We start from the raw sequence: 23,784 nt of genomic DNA, 5'->3' as shown, positions 1-23,784 counted from the left end.
ATAACAGGAGGAGAAGTCATATAGGAATAGTTTAAAAATGTGTGTCTAGTGACTAATGTCTCACTTACGCCAGAGACGTGTCCTCACAATGACACAGACTGACTGTTCGGGACTCATATTCACGCTGTTATGTGTTACACATATACACAAACTGTGTGATGAAGGACAAACGTGAACATAAATAAGAAGAGAGCTTGTTTTGTCCTTTGTGGGCTCATAAAGTCCACAGTTCTCATTAACGTACACCTGCAGTGGAGGAAAAAACAGAGAAGGGGAATAGAAACCAAAGAGAGGACTCAGGGATGGAAAATGAAGATGACTGTGAAGATCAAAGCGTAAAAATGGATAATGAGGGATCGAAGAACAAGACTATCTTCTCCTGCCTCCACTCATTTTCCTTCTCCCTCCATCTCACCCCCTCTTTCTTCTTCTCCTCACCAATCCAATGTGTCACAGCTCCTCCGGTCAAGTTTAAACAGGCAATCAGCTGCACGTTGATTTGACAGAGCGAGAAGGCAAGAAGGAAACACAAGAGGATGCAGAGCACATACTCCAGACATCAAGTCTACGCTTGAAAATGTTAAAGAGGGAAGGAAATGTGTACTGCAGTATGAACTGTATGCAAGCGTATAGAAATAACAACAGTTTGTGCTGTTCGAGGCAACTTTTGTTTGTTATTTTGTTCTGTAGCCCCATTCTGTTTTATTTAGACTGAATTAAAAAGGCTTCTGAATGTTTAAAAACCATCCAGCTCAATAGAACAACAAGTTAGAGATGGGCAAAGTTCCCTAAAAAATAAATACTTCATGTCAAGTCTGATTTGATTTTTTGAAGATAGAAAAATACGCCTTTTACTCTGAAATATGGCTTCACAAAGGGAGATCTCTACTCATGAATTGAATTTGGGGCCAGCTGGTCTTTAATAAATGCTTTTAGATTTAACCAGACCAGTGCAAACGCTCTTTAATTATATATTATTAAGAATTTTTGATAATGTTTTAACCGTTCACACAGCTGGACGGCTGAATTCATCAGTGAAATGTTTCAGTCATCAAAGCAAGGCAACTGTGAACCTGTTATTTTTTCTTTGTGGAAACACACTGACAGTCGCTTCTGAAGGAAAAACCTCCAGAGACACAAAAACATCTACATGCCATCGTTCTACCATTTCATGTCTTATTGATAAAATGAACGGTCAAGTTGAGAAAATTCTTCAATGGAGTGATTAAAGCAGGCATGCAACTATTTCACTTTAAGATAACAGCTTCCAAATCATTTTGATCGTACAGCATCACACACGCAGCACCAATCAATGACTTTGGTAGCTCTGGATGATATTTAATGGCTGCTCTGCCTCAACACTGATTTAAAAAGTTTCCTGAAAGCGACCGATAACTGGTGCGTATCGTAACTACGAGTTACGCTCTGTTAGCTTACCCTGCTCGGAGAAACCGCCAAGGAGGAACCTAAAAGTTATTTTGTATTTGTCATTTTAACATGTTAAAAATGACATTGTGCAGCTTGAACAGGCCTAGATTCAGCACACGCTTAGAATAAATGACAGAAAACAAATAAAAGTCTGCAGTGGAGAAAATCCTGGAATAAAACTACACCTCTTACAACCACTAAACCACTTCAGTCAGTCAAAACCCACTTCAACTCAGTTTAAAGATAATGAACCCGGTCTCATTTTACTACACAGTTAAAACCTGCCAGAGATAAACATATGGTGAGAGTAGCAGAGAGAGAGAGACGATCGGGAATAGAATCAAAGAATGAAGCAAAAGAAAAAAGCAAATGAGATTGAGCCAATTTTGGCAAATTGCTGCTCCTAACTGCTGCCTGCTAAAGACATGCAGGAGAGAGAGAGAGAGCGAGATAAAAGCAACAGGCGACAGAAGAGATTATAAAGAATAAATGACAGAAAGTAAAGTGTTGGCCCGAGCAAATGGTTCCACTTTGAAGTCAGTTAAATGACTTGATTTCAGTCCACACGTCCGTTATAAAACTCAAACTTTAACTGAAGAGAAAAGCTCAATAAGATAAAGACCCTGACTGAACTTCTCGTCACATATGGCTCCTCATTAGTATTAGAGTTGTAGTTTAATTCTCATTAGCTGCACCCACTGCAAGCATGAGCAAATGTCTCACTTAATGGAGGTATTTATCACGTCTCAGGAACAAAGTGAGTAAAATGACCTTTAAAAAACTCGTCACTGACACAACTTTTTGTTCACCGTCACGTCTGAATGACAGTAAATTTATTTATTTTTTTTAATATACACTGCAGTGTTTGCACTGTCACTGTTTACCTGCCTCATCCAAGTGCCTTTTATTTATCACACAGATAGACGCTGCCTTATTATATTTATCTTGTTGTTTTATCTTGTTTTTATCTTGTCGTCTATTGCTGCTGGTCTCTGAGGGTCTACCAAACATCATTTCGTTGTATGGCTACAATGACAAATAAAGTGTCTTATCTTATATCTTATCGTAAGGTTACGAGGAAAAGCTCGAACTGCAGCTCTCTCCTCGTGTCATTGGTTTATAGCGGGAGCCAATTTTGGTGGAGCATCGCTTTAAAATGGTCCTTTTGGCAGGTGTGCCGGGGGAAAGTTTTCTCAATGACACAGGGGTCATGGATTCTGCTGGTTCTGATGCGGGGCGAGCGCAGACGTTGACAGATTGTCATTTTCATTGCTCATCATTAGGTGGTATTTTTTTCCAGCGATTGAGTGTCAAAGTCAATCTCATTTTGGAGTCGTTAATCATCAGGTGGCAGGTGAGGATAAACCAGGAAAGCGTTATCTGCCTGGTGCTTTCAGGAGAGCACAGATACAGTGCGACAAAAATGAGCCACAGGACACAGAACCGGACCTGACTTAGATGCAGAACTCTATCCTTTGATGCAGAACTGTCTTGCTTTGGGCGAATATGCATGAGGTTCTCTGTAAATGCATCAGGCGGAGCAAGTGAAACATGAATGACAGACGAGGATGAAGGCAGAGTTAGAAGCTGACTTGAAATTCAGTCGTGTGTCTACGTGGCTAGTTTAATCACATCACCGGCCGACAGAAAAAGTTCAGAGGAAATATCTCTCGACTGGCCCTGGAGAACGGCAGATTTCATGCTCGGGTACTGCAACATTAAAGAAGTCCCTTCAGGTTGACTCCTTAGAAGAGAAACCTGAATGTACAAATGAGATCGGCCATCTATCGGTTTCTATCAAGCTACAACGCAAGTGAGGTTGAACTTGCCCTTCTTTGCATGGGTGTTGGGTAACAACATTTTTTTTATCCACGTTTTTTTTAACAGTATCTATCAAATAGTAACTCAAGTTAAGTATCAGGTCTGTATCAAGGAAACTAAACATGACACATCCACACCATTGGATGTGTCCATTCTTTACATACTATTACTAAAATATGCAAAATAATATTAGTAAGACATCAAAAGCCAGCACAGATGCATGGGTGTATCAACTATCAATCACTATTGTGGCTGGATGTGTAAGTGCTGCGCTGTAGATCAAATCATGTTGAGGAAAATTCAAAATGCTTCGGAGCTACGAATTCTACTTTTTACATTATAATCAACGTCCAAATCTGTATTTGAAGGACGGAATTTGAGTCATTAGACCGAGGAGGCAAAAGACTGAAAAGAGTGAGAAATGGAAATCCTCCATGAATTTCAAGTCGCCTTCCACCCTCCTTTAAACCTCATTGTCCAAAAGACAAATGTTGACCATCAGCCATGTGCAACACAAAATGAACATAACCTTCAACATAAAATATGCACAATGTGCCATTTGAATAAAGCTGCCACATCAGCATGAAATGAAGTTAAAAACTCACCAACAAAGCCAGAGACGTAGGAACAAGGCATGTAATTATAAAGTCAACGTGGAAGAAGCTTAATATCTTTGTACTTGTGTGCAAGGATATCTAGACAAATTGAGAGTGCAGTTGTGGCAAGAAAATGCTTTAAAAACCAGCCCCAAACCACACATTAATACAAACAAAACATAAATTCAGGGCGAACGCCGACAGTCACTACCTTGCTCATAAAAAATTGCCTCTTCAGGGGATAATGAAACTGAAATATACTTCTTTTACCGCCTATTAAGTCCCCAGTGAAATGAATAGGAAACAAGTGAAGGTGTATAGAGGGGCTTGGATATTAAGGGGTTCAGTTAAGACAAACAACAAAAGAAACCTGCAGGGACCAGGCTATCGAAAGGTAAGCAACACTTGAGGTGAGTTTTGATGGTCACTCAACCAGGTTACAGGACGCTCACAAATCCCCACTGCTAGAAAAAACAACAGCAACAGGAAAGACATCTCAACAGAGTTTCTGGCTGATAAACTATAAAATATCTTAAGCCTTCACTGAAGGGTGTCATCACACCCTGATTGTCTGGGAGCTGAATGCCCCAAGCTGCTCTCACTCATTAATTAGGAGCCAGTCTCCACACCTGCAACAGGTGATCTGAATCCACTGCAGTCAATCCAGAGGGATTTTGAAATTCAGCGAAAATAAAAATAAAAAGATAGCAGTTACTGTCCTACATAACGGGACAGCTACACAGTTAACCGTCTCTGCAGGGTGCTTAGTCATCCTGCAGCAGTATCCAAAGCACCTGTGAATCCAGGAAGAGACAGCAGGGCTTTGTTCAGACTGCAGTCAAACCATTTTGTTTCTCATAACGGCTCTTGAAGACATACTGTGTGTCCAGAAATCACCAACCTATCTTTATGGGTTGCTGTGGTAACAACGTAGGCATCAGTTACTACATACGCTGGTGTAGCGGCTTTCTGTAGCAGAGGCATGCGAAATGAAGATCCATCATCTCACCCTACAAACAATAGCAGTGTCGAGTCAGAGGCAGAGTTTGCCTGGTGCAGTGGAGGAGTTCTGCACTGTGACTTGACAATGGGATTGATTGAAGGTGGAGACGATGCGTCTGGTGCTGCCATGTTGGACTGTCCTCACTCTGGATCTAATCTTTACGTTGTGTCGTTCTACGCATCTATAGAAATCCGAAAGGAACTGCATTTCAAAACCACGTCTGAACTTCCTCAAATCTTCAACGATTTGGGCCGGCAGTCAGAACAAGGCTTGAGAAAACAAACGGAGACATTGTCCCTCTCAAAACCATGTTTGACAGAACAAAACCCTATTCAACTTTTCAAGACTCTTTTGACAGTGAGAGGGTTTCCACACCTGTTCTGAGGAGAGGATTTGTGTTTCAGCAGCCACAACACATCGCCTCAGACTGCTGCTTTTAACCTTGCAGGTATGACAGCTGCTTGAACGTCCATTGTTTCGAACAGAAGATGTTGTTCTTTTGAGTTTCTGGAGTACTTGGACCAGACACAATGCTGTAACTTCACTTTGTGGTTCAAAAAGGTTTTCATGCCACATTCAGTAAGTGCACAGCTGTCAGTCAGTGTTAGTATGTGTCTCTGTCTGGCATTTTGATGTATTTCAGTGTAGCATTGCCTCCTTTGGTGGTATATGACGCATAAAGTAGGGGAGGACCGATTATCAGTCTGATCGATTATCAGGGCGATATTCAGCATTTTTATGATTATTGGTATCTGTGTTTTTTGTGTCTGATTTCCGATAAAATAGAAAATAAAATAAAATACAGTACTTTGGCTCTGATGCAGCATCCTGTTTAGAGTAATAGCCTATCAGCACTGAATGATCTGAATTTGCTTGTTAAAGTCATCAAATAAATGAAGTGGAGTGAAAGTATTAAGTTGCAGAAAATGGAAAGACTGAAGCAAAGTACCTCCAAATTGTACATAAGTACAGTACTGCATTGCATTGTACAAATTGCAGTTGGTCCCATTCCATCACTGGTCATCCTCGACTGCAAATGGATATCGGTTATTATTATTATCGGTTATCGGCCCTGAAATAACATTGTGGGTCGACCACTAGCCTGAAGTTTAACTCAAGTCCAGCAGCAGAGTTGCTGCACTTGGTACCGCTCCTCTAATATCAGTGCAGACTTGCAGGGTAGGAGCACGGGTTGCTAATGTTAGCCCATAAAGCAGCGCAGGTGGCCAGGTAATGATGCAGTGCTCGTTTTTATTTGATGACTTGATTGATAGTGTGAAGTTGTGAACAACTGATGATAAATCAGATAAATGGCAAATGGCACTGTGATAATACAAGGGTTGCCAAATCATGTAAATGTCCGGTCACGTCTGTTGACATAAACGCTGCTGACGATCAGCGATGACGTACGAGGGTCTTGAGGGTTTGTCCCATTTCATAGGGGGAGTTCTACAACCACTACCCCCTTGTAACTCTGTTCTGACGGGCACAGGGCAACTCGAAAATAAGGGGTCGGGGTAAAAATTGGAAATGGGATTGCAGAATAGCAGAAAGGGAGCAAGACAGAAAAGAGGAGCTAAAGCAAGGACATGGAGAGTTCATATCCTGAAAATATGCAAATCAGAGTGTGTGTCTGTGTCATAGAGAGAGAAGTCATGTGACAGCCAGCTATATTTGGTGTCTGTTGCGCACACACACACACACACACACACACACACACTCTCTCTCTCACACATGCACACACACACACACACACACACACACACACACTCTCTCTCTCTCTCTCTCACACATGCACACACACACTGCTCTCAGTACGTGGGATTCATTTGCAGCACAGAGTCAATGGCCTCATAATTCACCGTGGTCATTAGGAAGGAGGAAGGCACAGTCATTAGTCTGCGGCACACACACACAGGCGCGCACACACACACACACACACACACACACACACACACACACACACACGCTAAGGCTGGCAAACACACAACAACAGGTACAGAGCGAAGCACTTGCAGATAGAGGAAAGAGTCCTTTCACTGGTTTGGTTTTGATACGATCTTTATCAAGAGTAATGAAAATGTGGTCGGTGTTTTTATAGCACGAATACTTTTAGTCCAGTTCCACCAAGTATAAATGCAAAGAGGAGGAACAGATGGGAACACACACACACACACACACACACACACACATCAATCCTTCCGCAGAGTATTCAGGTCACAGGGTCAAGGACTGGTAGATATGACATGACAGCCATCTCTGTCTCTCTCCTGCATACAGATGACATGACAGAGTCTCTTGGTCTCATTTTCACACGCCTCTTTAACACACAGTCCTCTACCAACCCTTTCAGCCACTCATCAGCAGTTACACTAGAAGAAGTAAGGAGAAGTGAAGCCCTGCTAGATGTTGTCTGTCTGCTATTTGGCTCGAGGCTCAGTTTATAAGAGACTTGTTTTGTTGGATAGGCATCTAAAAGCCTTGGCGGTGTGCGTTCTCATGTCCGCACTGCTGGGCTGGCTGTGATCCTTCTGATGTTGGTGTGTGACAAATATTCTGCGTGCTGTCCCCGATATCTGGAGAGTCTCAGCGCCTTTAATATTTCCCTGATCCTCTTGCTACTGCTGCTATCAGAGAAAATCAGACACTCACCATTACAGGGGATTTTCTTGGGAAGAACTTTTGAAGATGTAAAGAGTAAAAAGCCTTTTTTGGCTCCAGAGGGAGCTGTGTGAAATCTGATGAACTGCCTCAAGTCACCTGAGTCGGTTGGAGCCAAAGTGTCCTATAAATCTTTCTAGTGGCCAGCAGTGGGGCAAGTCCACTGGTTTCAAAAAGAAGTCAGTTTGCAGGGAAGCTTATGTGAAAATGATCCTACTTATCTCTTGATTTGTTACCTCAGTAAACAGTTTCTTCATGAGTTTAGGGTCTCAATCTCTAGTTTCAAGTCTTCTTCAACACAGGATGATGTTCATTTTGTACATTACAGTCCCATTTTGAGTAAAACAGACGATAATACAGGGTACGATAACATGGAGATAATAAATGGGAGGATATCAGATAACGTGACATTGGATGCTCCTTCTCTTTTGCCCTCATTTTCTTTCAATTCATATCTCTTTCACTTTGCCCTCTATCTGTCTCACGTTGTATCTCTCTCCCCGTTTACTGACCTCTTTCTATTTTTGCCTTTGTACCCATCTGATTCAATCTATTTTCACCAAAAAACTCAGAGTAACACCTCCAAGCTCAACACACACCTCCACACACCCCCCCCCCACTTTATTGGTCCGACTGACATTTTTCCCGAGGATACAGTTGTGAATGAAAACACACAAAACAAAGTCGGTTTTGACCTCTGTAATGACTGTGAACGACGGGGACATGCACACAATACATGTAATTAGTTTGAAGTCCTCTGAAGAGCTGACTAATGAGAGGTCGAAATCAAAACTGTGTGTGTGTGTGTGTGTGTGTGTGTGTGTGTGTGTGTGTGTGTGTGTGCTTTTGGTTTTTTGTGACTCCACTCTCACAGACCATCTGTGCATGATTATCTATTGAGCCAGCTTCATGTCACTGAGCCAAAGCATGAATGTTTAATGTTTCTGTCTATTCAGGAGGACAGTCTTGGCTCACTACGTCGGGTGACGTCAGCACGAAAACAGCAGAACGGACTGACAGATTGTTATCATGTAAAGCATGACATGGCAGGTTTGATTTGCACAAAGTAATGGACAGCAGCTGCCATGTCTGCTGAGCAAGACACTGCGTCCACGTCTATAATTTCAGCTGTAAGCCAGAATGCTTAGCGATGATGCTAACCATCCATAGCTTATGAACACACGATAAATGGATTTTTCTAATTTTCTAAAAATGTTCTAAAGCTTTTTCATAGTGTGCCAATAAATCACACTCTGTTGAACACTGTGTCTTTGTATGGTAGCCCTGAGCATCAAAACACAACATCTCAGAAAACACCACGACATTTCATAAAACACATTTCAGAGCAGACAACAAAATTCTAAGTGCTGTATCGTAGTCAACTGGACTTGTTTCAGTTCCTTGAAGACGTTTCACCTCTCATCCAAGAGGCTTCTTCACTTCTAACTAACTGGAGGGGAGCTGCAGGCTTTTAAACCCTGTGTGGGAGTGTCCTTACAGAGTCGTTAAGGACAGTGTGAGCTCTGAGTTTCATAGTCGTTAGAGCCACTTGTGGGTCATTGGTCCAACCGCTCTTCATGTGGGTTGCTAGGTGAGCCCAGGTGTGAATGGTTGTTAAGCTGCCTGGGGAGAGAACTCAGTGCTGCATTGTAGGTGGGTGATAAGTAATGTCATTGGCGGCCTCCTCTGTTCAAAGACGATCATTCCAGTTTGACATAGATGGATTATTTTACTCCTCTTTCAAACCATCTGTCTTCTCTGGCCAAGATGTTCACATTGTGTGCCTTCGGTGCTTTAAAGGGTCGGTTCAGATTCACTGAAGTCACAAAATAACACACACTAACTGATCGAGGCAACATCAGCCCACAGCAACTCCCATTTTCTCCAAGGTAAAATGATTATTTTATACATCACTGTTTGTTTCTATCTTCTATCGTCTACTTACAAATCAATAAAACATCTAAGGAACAGAGGTCAGAATTGTTGCAATGCTTCCAGAGCGTATTTTTCTCTTTATATTAAAAATGAACCAGAAAAACTGTTCACCAGCTCACTCACCAGCAGCCTTGTTTACCATCAGAGATTCAGATAAGTGAGTGCAGTGCAGCTGAGAGCACAAGACACAACCTAATTAGACTCTCTGGTATCAAAAAACTCAGTTCAAATGCCAGATTTGCTCCACAGCAGATGGACACAAACTGACCCGCTGCTTTGTTAATGAAATTTAGGTCATTTTCGTGTTACAGGGATCTCATGCTGAGATAAAATGTTTAACGGCTGGGTCTTCAAACGCACCATGGAACAGCAGATGCACGTATGCGAGCGCACACTAAAACGCCTCACTCACACACAACAGAAATTAATAGGCATCAGAGTATTTTCTAAAAACGATGGAAAGCAGGAAGACAATGGAAGGAACATCAGGTGGACACTAAAAGAAGATCATTTCCTCTTTTTTTTTGGCTCTCCTTTTCCTCCACTATTCCCCCAGTACAGGACTAACAGAAAACAAACCCTTCCTCCACAGCAGATTCCACTTTGTTCTACATGTTTCTCATCTGGGGATTCACATGAGAAACTGCTACATCCAGTTTGTTTTGACTACTGAGCCAAACAGTACACAGCCCCTAATTGCTCAGGTGTGTTCTACACTGCTCTTCAGGGACGGGGAAGATTTACTTGACATCCTCTTTTGTGCTTGTTGCCCTTCTGTCTCTCTGAGGACTTTTTTTTTTCCAATCCTCCTTCACGAAACTAAAAAAACCTTGCTCGGTCGGATCGGTCAAGAAGCAGCATGAAACTGTAACTGCACACCTGAGCTATATCAACTCTCACCCTCTGCTGTGAATTGTTTTATTTTGTCTTAAAGCTTGGTGTTCTTGTTACGCTATAATGTGTTTCTTTACTTTTTACAGGCTTTTTATTCATTCACATGATGACAGACTTGAACAAGATGTTAAATATCTCCCTTGTGTGTCCCTCAATTTTATTTTGTCTTCACAACACCCACTAATTAAAAAATGTCAGTCGCACACAAAAATAAACCAGTCAGTGCGCTGTCAAGACACTGTACATGTCATTCTTATTCATAAAAGCACAAGATACATGTCAAAACACTCCTCCAGAGCTGAACGTAAGAGGCACGCTAACATTTAAACACAAGCAGATTAAACAATATTAAACAGGGACATGTGTGAAAAGTCAACACCACAGGCACCAAACATCAGTCAAAGTGAAAACGTGTTTTAAATAATGAAATTAAGTAAGTCCATGGCCCAAGCAAGAATTATTCATATAATTATACATACATATCCATATCTATATCTATATCTATACAGACATAGATACAGTAGTATATATATTTCATAAGTGTCATAACTAGTAGGGATAACATTAGAGAAAGACTGCACTTATGATAATACAACATCTACATCCTTATTTTGTGCCTTGCTACATGAAGGACATGCTATCTACACTGGCACTGGACGTTGCTGTAGGATTAAAATCATTAGATGCAGAATTGTCAAATATTTATCCAATTACACTAGACTAGGATAGGAACACCTGAATCTGCTAAATAATTTAGCAGCACTATATATTAATGTTATGGCAACAGGTTGGAAGCAGCCATTGCTGTGGAGGAGAAGCAGGCCTGAAGATCAGAGCAGTAAACAGAGTACTTTCACACCACGCTGTAGTCGAATGCTTATAAATACAAACGCTGAGTGAGTGTGTCGTCCTCACCCAGGAAAATGGAAATGCAGAAAAATTAATGAGACTTTTTATTTCCTGCACCTGGACGCACTACAGCTCCACTGGGAAAGATGTGAGATTCAACTGAAACCTCCTGGGCCTCTTGTAGTTGTATGATTTGACACCTTGATTTGACAATGTGTGGGTTTTTTTTTCTTTTCTTCCAGTGCCCTGATGTTTTTCCCTCCAAGGCATGATGGCATCTTGATGTCTTAGAACAATTGCTAAGGGCTGATTAAGTCCTAAAATGTACAATGTGGATTGGTCTGTTGTTATGGAAACAGATCCCTGTTTCTTTACAAAAATCTCTCCAGGCAGCACTTTGTCCCTCACAAAAAATAAAACCTGCTCCCTGTGAACACAGCTTCAGCGTGCCATCCTCTGACTGTCTGTCTCCGGGCTGTTCTGGCTGAATTCGGTATGATGTTTCTCCCTGTGGTCCACCTTCTTCTTCTTTTTTTTTTTTTTTTAGGCCTGTAGCACTAAACAGATGCTCGTAGGAATCTCTGCTCGTGGCTCTTGTCGTTGCTATGAGCCAGCAACATGTCTGCACCGCCGTGCTCTGCTACCTCAACTTAAAACTATGTTTTTTCTCTACTGTTCTCTGACAGCACTGAGAGTGAAAACATGCTAAGCTTGCAGCGCCGTCAGGACAAAGTGCTGAAGGATGTCTGGCAAAACAAAAAGCAAAAAGATTTTCCCGGCAGACGTGCAAACCTCAATTAACGCTGCTTGATGGCTTTTTTCCTCTGACTTTTTATAATTTTTGTTTGCAAGAAAGAGGTGTGATGGACAGCTGCTGTCTGCTTCTACTTCCCTCAAAAAGTCAACTTTCAAAAGTTTTGTTGTCGACAAAAACTAGGTGTATACAAATATCTGCATATCACAGTGTATGTCTACTGTACTCATTCATAGATTACTGTATTTAGAATGTGCAAGTCAGCCTACAGTATGCATAAATGCAGTGTTATAAAAAGTCCTCAAAAGTCATAATTGAGTAGAAGTAATGACAACACAATGTAAACATCTTGGCCAGAGAACACAGATGGTTTGAAAGAGGAGGCGGCCTGCGACATTACTTATCACCCACCTACAATGCAGTACTGAGTTCCCTCCCCGGGCAGCTTAACAGCCATTCACACCTGGGCTCACCTAGCCTTGGCAACCCAGGTGAAGGCCGGTTGGGTCAACGACTCACATGAGGCCCTAACGACTCTGAAACTCAGAGCTCACACGTGTCCTTTACGACTCTGTAAGGACACTCCCACACAGAGTTTAAAAGCCTGCAGATCCCCTCCAGTTAGTGAGAACTGAAGAAGCCTCTTGGATGAGAGGTGAAACGTCTTCAAGAAACTGGAGTCCAGTCAGTTCAATAGCTAGAAAAATAACATTTATGTTGCTAATTGTTTTCGTTTTCTTTACTGATTTTCATCGTAACAAAATGTTGCCTTGGTGACCTGGTTTGTACACTTTCAACCAGATTTTCTTCTCCACTAGCATCAAAAAGCTGCCGCTGCTGCCAGAGGACGACATTCAGCTCATTCTACAGTAAACAGAATCTTCTGGAGTCGCAGAGGACAACACGTCATTTTCACTGACAGAAGGTGGGAAGAAAAACTGAGATGTCAAACAGATGCTGACGATGCTGTACTGTATTGATGAGCTAGAATCCCTTGACACAACAGCAATAAATGTTTAATGGATAGGTTTGAGGTTTTTTCAAGTCTGTCATAACACAGCACGCACAAGAGAAATACACTTTGAGAGTTTTGGGCTGCTACTTTGACTCCTTCGGTCCATGCCGGCCTTGAAGTGATGCCATCGTGACATGACTGCAGTGCAAGAAACAAGACAAAACACACAGAATGCATTCGAAGGTTCAGCTGAATTGAGGCTCTAGCAGTCATTCTGACAAGTCAAGCGGATATCTCTATCCTGGTAGTCGTATGAAGGTTCACTGTCAGTTCTGGTGCAACTGTTCTGTGTCCGTATCTGCGGTCTGCTGCCACCAACACTTTGTGTATGTTGAATTGATGTGTCCCTCCTGCTCTTGTTTCCCCCTTTGAATGTTTGATTCCCTTTGTCTCCAACAGGGACGAGTCCATTTGACATAATCATTGTGGTCATTTCGATCTCATCTCCATTTTGGGGCTTTACAGCCGAGTCAACCACCCACTGAAATAATCCAACAATTCCTCTGTGTCTCTGTCAATCTTTCTTCTTTCAATCTTGTCTCTCTGTTGTTGCCAGCCTCCCACTGTTCCCGCCTCCGTCCGTCATATCTAACACGTGAGCAACACAAGCCTGAGTCCTCCATCTCATGTCGCTACACCATGTGGGACACACTTTTGATTAATTAGTAATTGAGGTATGTGTTTGTTGGTTGAATGTCACATCTTTCCATCTGGCTTAGAAAGTGACTAAATATTCTTGGCTGTAGCTGTGAAGAGAATTGCAAAAGCAGCACAGTGTAAAGGGCAGAGTGAAGTCTGTAAATTATATAATTACAATAAAATGTTCTGATACTACTGTAGAAAAGCACATAGATTGGCCACATTTCCAAAGCTGCTTCTTTACTGAGCTTTCAGAGCTGTATCAGCTCTCACACACAAAATAACATCAGCTGGATCAAACAGTTCATTAGACTGATTTTAATGCACATTTCAGCAAACCATGGATGTGTTGAAGCACATTTCTTTATGCGTCTACTTGACATTTTTTTAGGGTCAAATTTCATTTTCTTTGTTGAAACAGAGTCTCAAACTGGGGTCTCTGACCTCAGCCTTCTCTGACCTGGCAGCCTTCTTGCCAAGATGTAACTCCACCACCATCTATTCAGCTCATATACGTGTAGAACACTGTACAAATGTCAATATGTTATGTACGACACATACAAGTTTGAACGTATCCGTCGTTTGCAGAAAAATTAACTACCAACATTTTATTCTGGCAACTGGTCCGGACTCAAACACAGTAACAAAGACTTAGTCCCTCTCCAGCCTTACGATGAAATGAGTATCTGGCTACAGACGTCTGGTTCGCTCACCCCTGTCTAATCCCAGAGCCCCATATTTTTCATATTTTCATACAATATCCAAAGTCCCAACCAAGACCGCCTCAAATGTAATGACCTGGGGCAATTTATCAGACTTTGTGCAGCTCCCTCTGGAGTCACAAAAGGCTTTAGACATTTTCTTTCCTTTATATGTAGTAGTACTCCCCAACAAGAAAAGACTGACTACAGCGGGCTTTGATGTGTAGAACCAGCCGGGTTTCTCTTTCACAGAGCCGCAGAGTTATAAGACCCCCCCAAAAAAGAGGGTTAAAATTATTGTTCAATTCAGAAAACACACAGTAGTAAAATTTGTGTGCCTCTGTGTGTGGGTTTGTGTTTGTGTAGGTTAAATGTCACCTCTTCCCATCTGCTTCAAAAGAATGACTCAGACTTTTTATTAGCTGTGAGTATTTCTTAAAAAACTGCATGAAAATGTTACATCTGGTGTGTGCAGAGAAAACAAACTGCATTTACATTTTTTCTGATTTTTTTTTTTTTTTCTTTCTCTGCAGTCTCTCAGGTATAAGTCAGTTGGTCAGCCAGCTCCACTGTTATGGGACTAGCGCTCCTGAACCTGCTCCTGGATGAGGTACTAGTCCATCCCAGGTAATTACCCACAATCCATCATCTTAATGCCGAGCCTGACAGACTCACATTCTTTAGGTAATTGGACATTTTTACATTCAAAGCGATCTGTAGATACTCTGACCTGCATCGAGTCTGAGATTATTCTTTCATGCTTTCAAACTCTTAAGGTGCCTCTGACAAGCGGTATAATTTAGTCGTGGAGTGATGTAGGGATATTATACATATCTATCTCAGATATCTGTGATTTGAATGCAGTTTTTGATAGTTCTATTTCAATATCGTGCTGCATGGTTTATTATAGGGCTAAGGTCCTTGTATCTGTCGTGTTCCCTGTACTATGCGCTTACTAGGTTTTGCCACATTGCACCATATTCAACAATATTCAGCATATGAAACAACACAGGTTACTAGCTAAGACAGAAAATTCACTATTCCACTAAGACATGAGGAGAACTGAAGATAATGAGGAGTTTTCTAGGTTATATCTACAACTTCACACATGTAAATGACAGGGTGTAAAACCAATGATCGGTTGATCTTTACAAATCCAATTATGACTGTTGAGAAAGAATGGAAAATCAAGTTGAACCGTGATCAAAAGTCAAATCGAATTGTGGATTCAGAGAGTCGTGACACCGCGGTCAAAACCTCTTTTAACTGGCTGGTAATTAAGAAGGTTCTCACACTGCACACAACTCACAGACTGCAGTTAATGAGGTCTCTGTTTCGAAGCTCATATGAGTTCATAAGAATGAATGAAAAAAAAATCTAAAACATCTCTGATTGGCCATAAAAATACACATGTATGCAGTGTAGCACAGCTTTTATGTACACTGTACATGGAGTCAGGATCCAGTGTTGGGTAGAATATATCAGTGTCGTACTAGTAGCCATGCAGCTGGAGCCATGTGAGCAAAAGTATCTGATACAATCACAGAAATTCACCACTGGATCTTTGCAGCGGATTAGAGGCTAATGAGAGCAAACACCGGTGCTCCGCTCTGACTCATTTGGTGATGGCAGGCATTGTGGTTGGCCGTCTTGTCTAATCAGCTGCCCTTTCATCCAACCCGACGCAGTTCAAGGATGGAGGCTACTGCCCTCCGACACTACTGATGAGGGCAAGTTGTCGCGGGCGGCCATCTTTACTGAGGCAAAAGGCTGAGCAGGGAGGCGAGTTACAAGTAACAGGTGAAATTTCACAGTGCTCAATCTGATGTACCATACGGGAATCTGCATGAAATACGTGAAGTACGTATATCTCATAAGAAGTACTTCAAAATAAAAAATGCAGCTTAGGTTGAACCCACAGTGGGTCCGACAAGACAAGAAACAAATATTGAGCTTTGCTACGGAGCAAAGGTTCAGCTACGTATCGCAACAACAGCAAAGTCACACAATGTACACGCACACAAGACTCCTGGTTTAACATGATATACATGAGCAGAAAGCAGCTGCACACAGGGGCCAACTATGACTGCACACACAAACTCGCACAACACCATGTGTTCACCTATGCATGTCTCAATCTAAACCATGTGGAGCACGCAAACACCAACACAAACAGACTCAGAAAAGACAGCAAAAGACACTCACGTGACCTGTACTGCTGCCTGCCACACTTTGCATGCAACATCTACGCAATCGTGCATGTGTAGGGTTAGGGTTATACACATTTCTAAACATGCGTAGAGTCGTGCTGGGTGTCATGTGTGCTTCCAAAGAAACCCCTTGAGTGACATTGTTTTCTAAAAGCTAGTTTTTTATTCTAATGTGGCAGGTTGCCTTTGTCCTAGAAATTTCTGTGTGTGCACGATGTACCTGCAGAATCTCTTGTTCTTCTTACCTTATGATGACATACATGACCAGGAAGTTTCCCACCAGGCCGATGACGCAGACGATCATGTAGACGACCACGATGGTGACCTTCACTCCCGTTGGCAGCAAGGCGTCGGTCTCGTTGTAGTCACTGCTGAAGTTGCTCCTATCGTAGAGCTGCAGGTGGTCGAGCTCGGCCAGCAGGAAGTCGTCCGAGTACTCCATCTTTGACCGGGAGCGGGGGTGAGGTGGGGGGGTTGGGGGTTTACGCCCACCTGAAAGAAGATTGAAGTCTTGTTAGACAAGGGATTCAACCTACCTTTTGATGCAGCCAATGCAACAAATCTTTATTCAGAACCTTGCCCCATCTTTGCTTGTGAATGACTGAACCTTTTGAGGATGCCGCTTCATACCCAGTCACGATACCATCAGCTGTTACCAATTATAACCTGTTCACCCGTTCAACCTTTCCCAGTCTCTTGTTGCCAATGTCCCAAGTTGTTTGTAATGTATTGCTGTTTTTTTCTCTTTTACATTAAGTATAGGTTTAAAAAAGGATTACAACCACACCTCAACTTCTTTTGGAATCACAGCTGTACAGCAAAGGTTTTGATACAGGTAAAGCTGTGCATACCAAAATGCAGCAGCCTTTAAAGTAACCACAAAAAACATCTGAGGAGCTGTTAGTCTGTCACGCCAGCGGGGGAGAGGAGGCACCAAAATAACTGAGCAGAAAGATCTCAGTTCTGCAAAACAGTTTAACGTCAGGCTGTGACGGCTGTATTTGAATCCTAGTGGCACAGGTTTACAGAAACCAATACTATCACGATGCATACTCTGATTTTCAGTGCAAAAGTCACTCTTTATACATCCAATCCAACCTCAAGGACCGTGCACCGCTACCTTTTCATGGTGGTAATATACACACTGCTGTCATATTGCTTCTTGCTATGCTGAACGTAAACAAAGGTTGCTTTAAGCAGTGGTAGGGGTGATAAATAAAGCAGAAAGGACAGATGGGAAAAAGGGGGGGTAAAGAAGGGAGGGTGATGCAAAGGAATAAACAGGGGGAGGGTAAGGAATAGATGATGAAGGACAGTACAAAAAGAGGAGGATCAAAAGGAAGAGAGAGAGCGAGGAAGGAGGGAAGAAGCTTGAGGAGAAGGGAAATAGGAGAGAAAAGCTGAGAAAGCTGAGACGATGGGGAGGAAGAAGAAAAATTGAGGGATCTGGAGCACTGAAAGGAAGAAACTGAGGCAAATGAAATGAGGAGAGGAAGAGACAGAATCAAATTACTATTAATGCTCCGTCACGTGAGAAATATATCAATGGCAAGATTTGTGTGAGACAGACTGGAAGAGAGAGAGAGATTACTATTATGAATACTGATGGATGTTACAGTGAGAATCAAAGAGAAAACATTGGTCATATACTTGGCTTTTTATTCTACATTTTGTGTCATGCTATTATTCAGTATAATAATATAAAATGATTGTATTAGTCAGGTCTGGTAGATTAGTCATGGGAAATGAGAACAGGAAATGTTTCCTTTTGTATCAAGCAGCAAAAAGAGCCGTTGCAAGACATGTTAGAAACCATTTGCCACCATCGCACTTCCTGCAATTTGACATGAGCACATTGCAACATTGCACGTGCAGCCCTATCGAGCAGTGATTGGTCGACTGGGGAAACATCCATCATAAGCACTTAGGCAGTTTCCATCCAAGTGTGAAGAGGCAGGCACTGGACTTGGCACCGCCACGTCAAGACCATGGTATTGAGGAAAATGGAAGGGTTGCTCAATCCAGGTTGGGAATGAGTCCCTGCCTCATATGAAGGAGCTGAAGCTTCTTGGGATCTTCTTAACAAGTGGGGATAAGATGGAACATAAGATCAACAGCTGGATTGGTGTTAGTCATAGTAAAGGGGGGAGCTAATCAACTACTGACTGATCAGTCTACTTCCCTTCCCTTAACTACGATCACAAGCTCACTTCACAAGCAGTTCAAATGAGTTTCCTTTGCAGGGTGTCAGGGCTCACCCTACAGACATGGTAAGAAGTGCAGAATGAGATCAGAGTAGAAGTACTGCTCCTTCATGTTGAAACGGAGCCAGTTGAGGTGTTTACTGTAACTGGGTTGGATGTCTCTTGGCAGCCATCGGTCATTGCCATTCTGACAGTCCCGACTGGAGGCTCGGTGGCCGTTTGTATCGCTGTGAGCAACAGGAACATGTGAACTTGTTGTTTTTCCACTTCATCAAATTATTCCTGGTCCTTACTGAGACTCCAGAGATCCAGGAGATTTTACAACGCAACTGATCAATGGTCAAGCTGACGGAAAATGGAGGGTTCCTCAATCAAGGTTGGGAATGAGCCTCAAAGGGAGGTGCTGAAGCATATCAGGATCTTCTAAGCTTAGCCTGAGAGTTAAGCTCTCGATGGACTGATTCAATCTACTTCCCATCCCTTATCTATGATCATGGGCTCATCCTACAAGCACCTTCCTTTAGAGGTATTTCAGGACCATCCAACTGGGAGGAGACCTCAATAAAGATGTAGGGGTTATGTCATATCTGGTCTGGGTACACCTCTGGATCCCCCAGCAGAGAGCTGGAAGACGTAGATATGCATCTGGAAACTACAGCACCATTGTTCTTCATAATTAAAGCACATGCATATTAATGTGTCTTTACCAGTTTATGACAACAGTGGTGGTCCATGGCACTGATATATATATACATATATATATATATATATATATATATATATATATATATATATATATATATATATATATATATATACACACACATCTATATCAGGCGTCGGCTACGCAGACAATACTCTGTTTTCTCTGCAACACTCCTTCATGTGAGCTGCGGCAGCAACACGTCAAAAATGCTGCCATGAACCAGCTCCCTCCCTCCCTCTCTGCCTGATCATGAATATTCATCAAATCAAAACAGCAAAGTAACTCCGCTGTGCTGCTGAATTTCCCCGGGGTTACTGCCAGGCTCAATACACATGGGCTGTACATGCTTTAATATCTGCCTCTTTCTTCCTTCTATCCCTCCCTCCCTCTCTGTTGACATCTCTTTTTCCATTTCTCCTTTTTTCTTCTCACATCCGCCGTCCTCATCTAAACACACTGTTTTGTTTTTTCCAGGTTCGATCTCGGCTGCTGCAGCAGTGCGTGTGTGTGTGTGTGTGTGTGTGTGTGTGTGTGTGTGTGTTGCTGTGTGTACTTTGGCTGCCTAAGCTCTGATGAATAAGCAGTTAAACTTAGAGCCTGAAGTGTGTGTCCATGTAAGGCTGCAGTGCCACTCTGGGTGGGCCGCTGTGCCACTTCTACTATGTGTGAGAGGACGAGGAAGCACTAATGAAACAGATATTTTTATTGCTATTGCTCCATGCAACAGAGCCGGATGCATGTAAGTAAGTAAGGCTACAGCAGCTGCTATTTACACACTGAATGCTGTTTACTGAGTGTGTCCAGGTTGTGACATCCCAAAAACTAGAATAAATGCTGGCACATATTGTGACAACACTCTGCATTGGGTCTGGTTAGGTTTAGGCACAAAAAACATTTGGTTAGGGTTGGGAAAAGACCATATTTTGGCTTACAATACCCTCTTTTGTTGCCACAAACACGGCTGGAAATGTCTTGGTGTCACGACAAAAACCTGTTTGTAAGCACCTATAGGTAAAGCACTACCACCATCCCCTCCACCTGCTGACATAAACGCCATCCCATACACCTATAATGGGAAGATGATATGACATGTTTTGTACAAATATCAATATGTTATATATGACACATACAGATTTGAACATATATGTATAAAATGCCAACAGTTTATTCTCCAACTGTGCTGGTTATCATCCCTGAAGTGATTTCATCCATCCAAATGCTGTAAAATGTTGATTTCCTGAAAAGTCTTTAAAAGAATAAAGTGCGTGATCATTACAGTAATGTGAGTTCACATCCGAGCACGCTGAAAGATGACAATTAATCGAGCGGCAGTAACTCATTAATTGTGGTATTTCATTACTGTTCCCACTCTCAGATGGCATTTGAGTTATTTTGGTAAATTAATTAGTCTCGTCTGATTCATACACATCATGTGGTGTTTCCCTCAACTGCTATGGTGATGTCACCTGGCGGCGACTTGCAATAGTATCATAATCTGTCATTTTTGGGGTCTTTCTGCTGAGGCATGTCACACAGCAGGAAAGCTTTGTCCTCAGGAGAGGTAGCGAATGTGAATAAGTGACAGTTTTACCTCCAGTATATCTGTAGTTTTAACAGAATTCAAATGATTTTATTTCAGTGTTGTGCTTGGAAGTGTTTTACTATATTGACATTTAGTCATTTATGCTGCTAAAACAAAGTTTAAGACATCGATACAGCTTTTAAATCAAATTAAGCTGTTAAACTTCACTATACAATACAAACACTTCAGGCATTCAGAGTGAAAACGTCCCTGTGTTCAAACAATGCAAGCTGGTGGATGAAAAATGGATCCATGACGTCCAGTTTGAGAAACCTGTTCATCATTTTGAAGTCGGGCCAGATGTGAGAAACACGGCACAGACGATTATAATATTGTGAGGCAGCAGAAATTGTATCTTTCATTACCTTCGCTTGCTTGTAAGCATTGTCAATGATGCAAAATCTGCACTTTGAACAAAGTCAAACTAACACATAACATGTTAGAATGAGTTTAAGCACAACCCATATATCAGAAAACACCTCTTCACACAGTATGCCTGGGTGTCATGATTAACCGATCAGCAAAGCTTTGCTCGCTAGTGCTCCATTTTTATTTATTAGCTAAGATTACTGAAAGGCTCAAGCTGGTGGTGAGTTTAAAGAGCGCCTGCTGCTGGCAAACGTCTTCCAACGGCTGCTCAGTCTGCTCCTATAATCATTTCCCATGTTTGAATAAAACTTTCTGTTGGCAGGACTATTGCGTGTATCCGATTTGTCAGACGCTGTCACGTTTTTCTTTGCTGCTCCACCCTACAGGCCTCTTTCAAATGACTAACGAATTCCTACAATAATGAGCAGAAAGATAACAGGATCCTGTGAAAACCCTCAGAGAGGCCCCGTGAGGAGCGGACAAGCTAGCATTAAATATTTCTAAATATACACACACAACGAGATCAGGATGTTGCAGAACATTCCTTTGTTCTGGATTCGTGCGAGCTCGAAAAATGGCCTCCGCAGAGGAAACACATAACACAAACAGTTGTTAATAAGTCCATACAGTTCAGGTAAACTGTGGGAGGAGATGTAGCCTCTGCTTATTTTCAACCCTTCAGCTTTGCACACAGTTGTCCAAATGGTTACAGTTCAATCCTGGCTTGTGCAACGTCTGTTGCTGCACCACATAGGACTGGCCTCTGTTTGTACTGGTACAGAAGGTAACCCACTGATGCCACTTCAGCATGATATACAGATTAGCATATTGCCACACTGGTTAGCTTCCTCAACACAACAATATACCTGCCTGAGACATGCACTAACTTTGACCCAAGTCTGGAAAAAGTAGTGAAAGAAAACACAGAAACATGCCCCCAACTCGTAAAGTAGACACATAAAGTGGACGGTAAAAGACGGCAGGATGATTGTTCAGCTACATCAGCAGGTTACTTCCCTTCGAAGCTGTACGACTGCAGGCTGACATACGCTCCCACTGAAGACAAACGCACACCTACTGTACGAGGCAGATACACAGAAGTGCTTTTTATGGACTTCGAGTACAGTTTAACGAGGACATAATGGATTCACTGGCTTCTCGGATTTCACAGATCTCTTTTACAGTAAGTTTTTTGTAGCTGCACGTGTCAGCAGGTCAGCAGGTCTGTTCCATGAGTCATGACAACAAACCTCCAAATCTGAGCCAAGTTTTCCTCCTCGGGACTATGATGAGGTCACTGCATGTTCATTGATTTAAAAATGAACCTCAATGGAAAAAGCAGTTTATTAAATACGTATAACTGGATGTCCTGCTTTATGTCTTTGCTAAAAAGGTTCAGATCCTCGCCAACAAATACCTTTTGTAAGTGTCCAGGTTTTTAGTTACAAGCCATTTGTGATACTGAAAAATGTCTGTGATGAGCACTAAGAGTTATTTCTGCCTTACTTCAATCATCTGCAGTGGGACAACATTACAGGAGAATAGTTGAATATCTATTCTCTGTGAATCACAGAGTAGCTCACCATACAATATGATTCCTGATACGTTGCCCACGATAACGATAGTATCACGATACAGCGGTGATGTGATCATCGATACGTTGCGAGACAATCATCTCACGATGCAAAATACCCCTAGAAAGGCAAAGTGCAGGAGTATTTATTGACTGCATTGTGGTTTCAGTTTCCCAAAGTTTGAAATGAACCGGGATGAAACAATGTTAAAAAAGTGAATAGACTCTTGGCTTCGTGCTTCTTTATCCCACACCACAATGCAACTTATCATCGTGTGCCATTATTCCAATGTAAAATAGCCATAAGATGGCAAAAAAGCTGTACAGTTCAGTTAAACGATACAACTATGGCTCCGTAAATTATTTTCAATCTGTGTAGATTACGTTTACAGAAGTTTAATAAATTAATAACTTAATAAAAATATCGATATTTTGCGCAAACGAATCAATCACAGTTAATGTATAGTGCATTATAGATATTTTGTCCCATCCTTACTGCTAAGCCTCGACTTTTAGACCGAAATGGACAATAAGTCGTCGAGGTGCTCATAATAATGGAAAGTTTAAATATCTACGGTCGTGCAGACTTCATCTCCTGATGATGGTAACATTCAAAACAAGCAAGTGGACTTAGAGTTCAGAAATTCGTCTACATTAGTGACATAAGTTGAAGAAACTAAGTGACGAAAAACTGACTTTAAGTTGGCTATAATGAGGCCGACATGATCAATTTCTTTCATGAAGAGTTTGGTATCATACTGTAACACTCATTAGAATTTGCTTCCAAGTAATTTTAGAGGATCTTTGAAAGTGATGAAAGTGAAAGCTGACTAAAAAACTGTGG

General features: G+C 41.9%; 1 protein-coding gene across 1 annotated transcript in view; it reads right to left on the bottom strand.

Annotated features, from left to right (window-relative positions):
- The window catches only part of oprl1 (opiate receptor-like 1), a 71,040-nt gene extending 54,092 nt beyond the window's left edge, over positions 1-16,948 (bottom strand). The window contains exon 1 of the mRNA XM_073470565.1: positions 16,752-16,948. Coding sequence (XP_073326666.1) covers positions 16,752-16,948 — 197 coding nt within the window. The remainder of the gene's footprint in view (positions 1-16,751) is intronic.
- Positions 16,949-23,784: the final 6,836 nt, after the last annotated feature.

The sequence above is a fragment of the Pagrus major genome, chromosome 7, assembly GCF_040436345.1.
Source record: "Pagrus major chromosome 7, Pma_NU_1.0".
In the NCBI taxonomy this organism is placed as follows: Eukaryota; Metazoa; Chordata; class Actinopteri; order Spariformes; family Sparidae; genus Pagrus; species Pagrus major.
The sequence above is the reverse complement of the archived record's forward strand: the minus strand, read 5'-3'. Positions and strand labels throughout refer to the sequence as shown.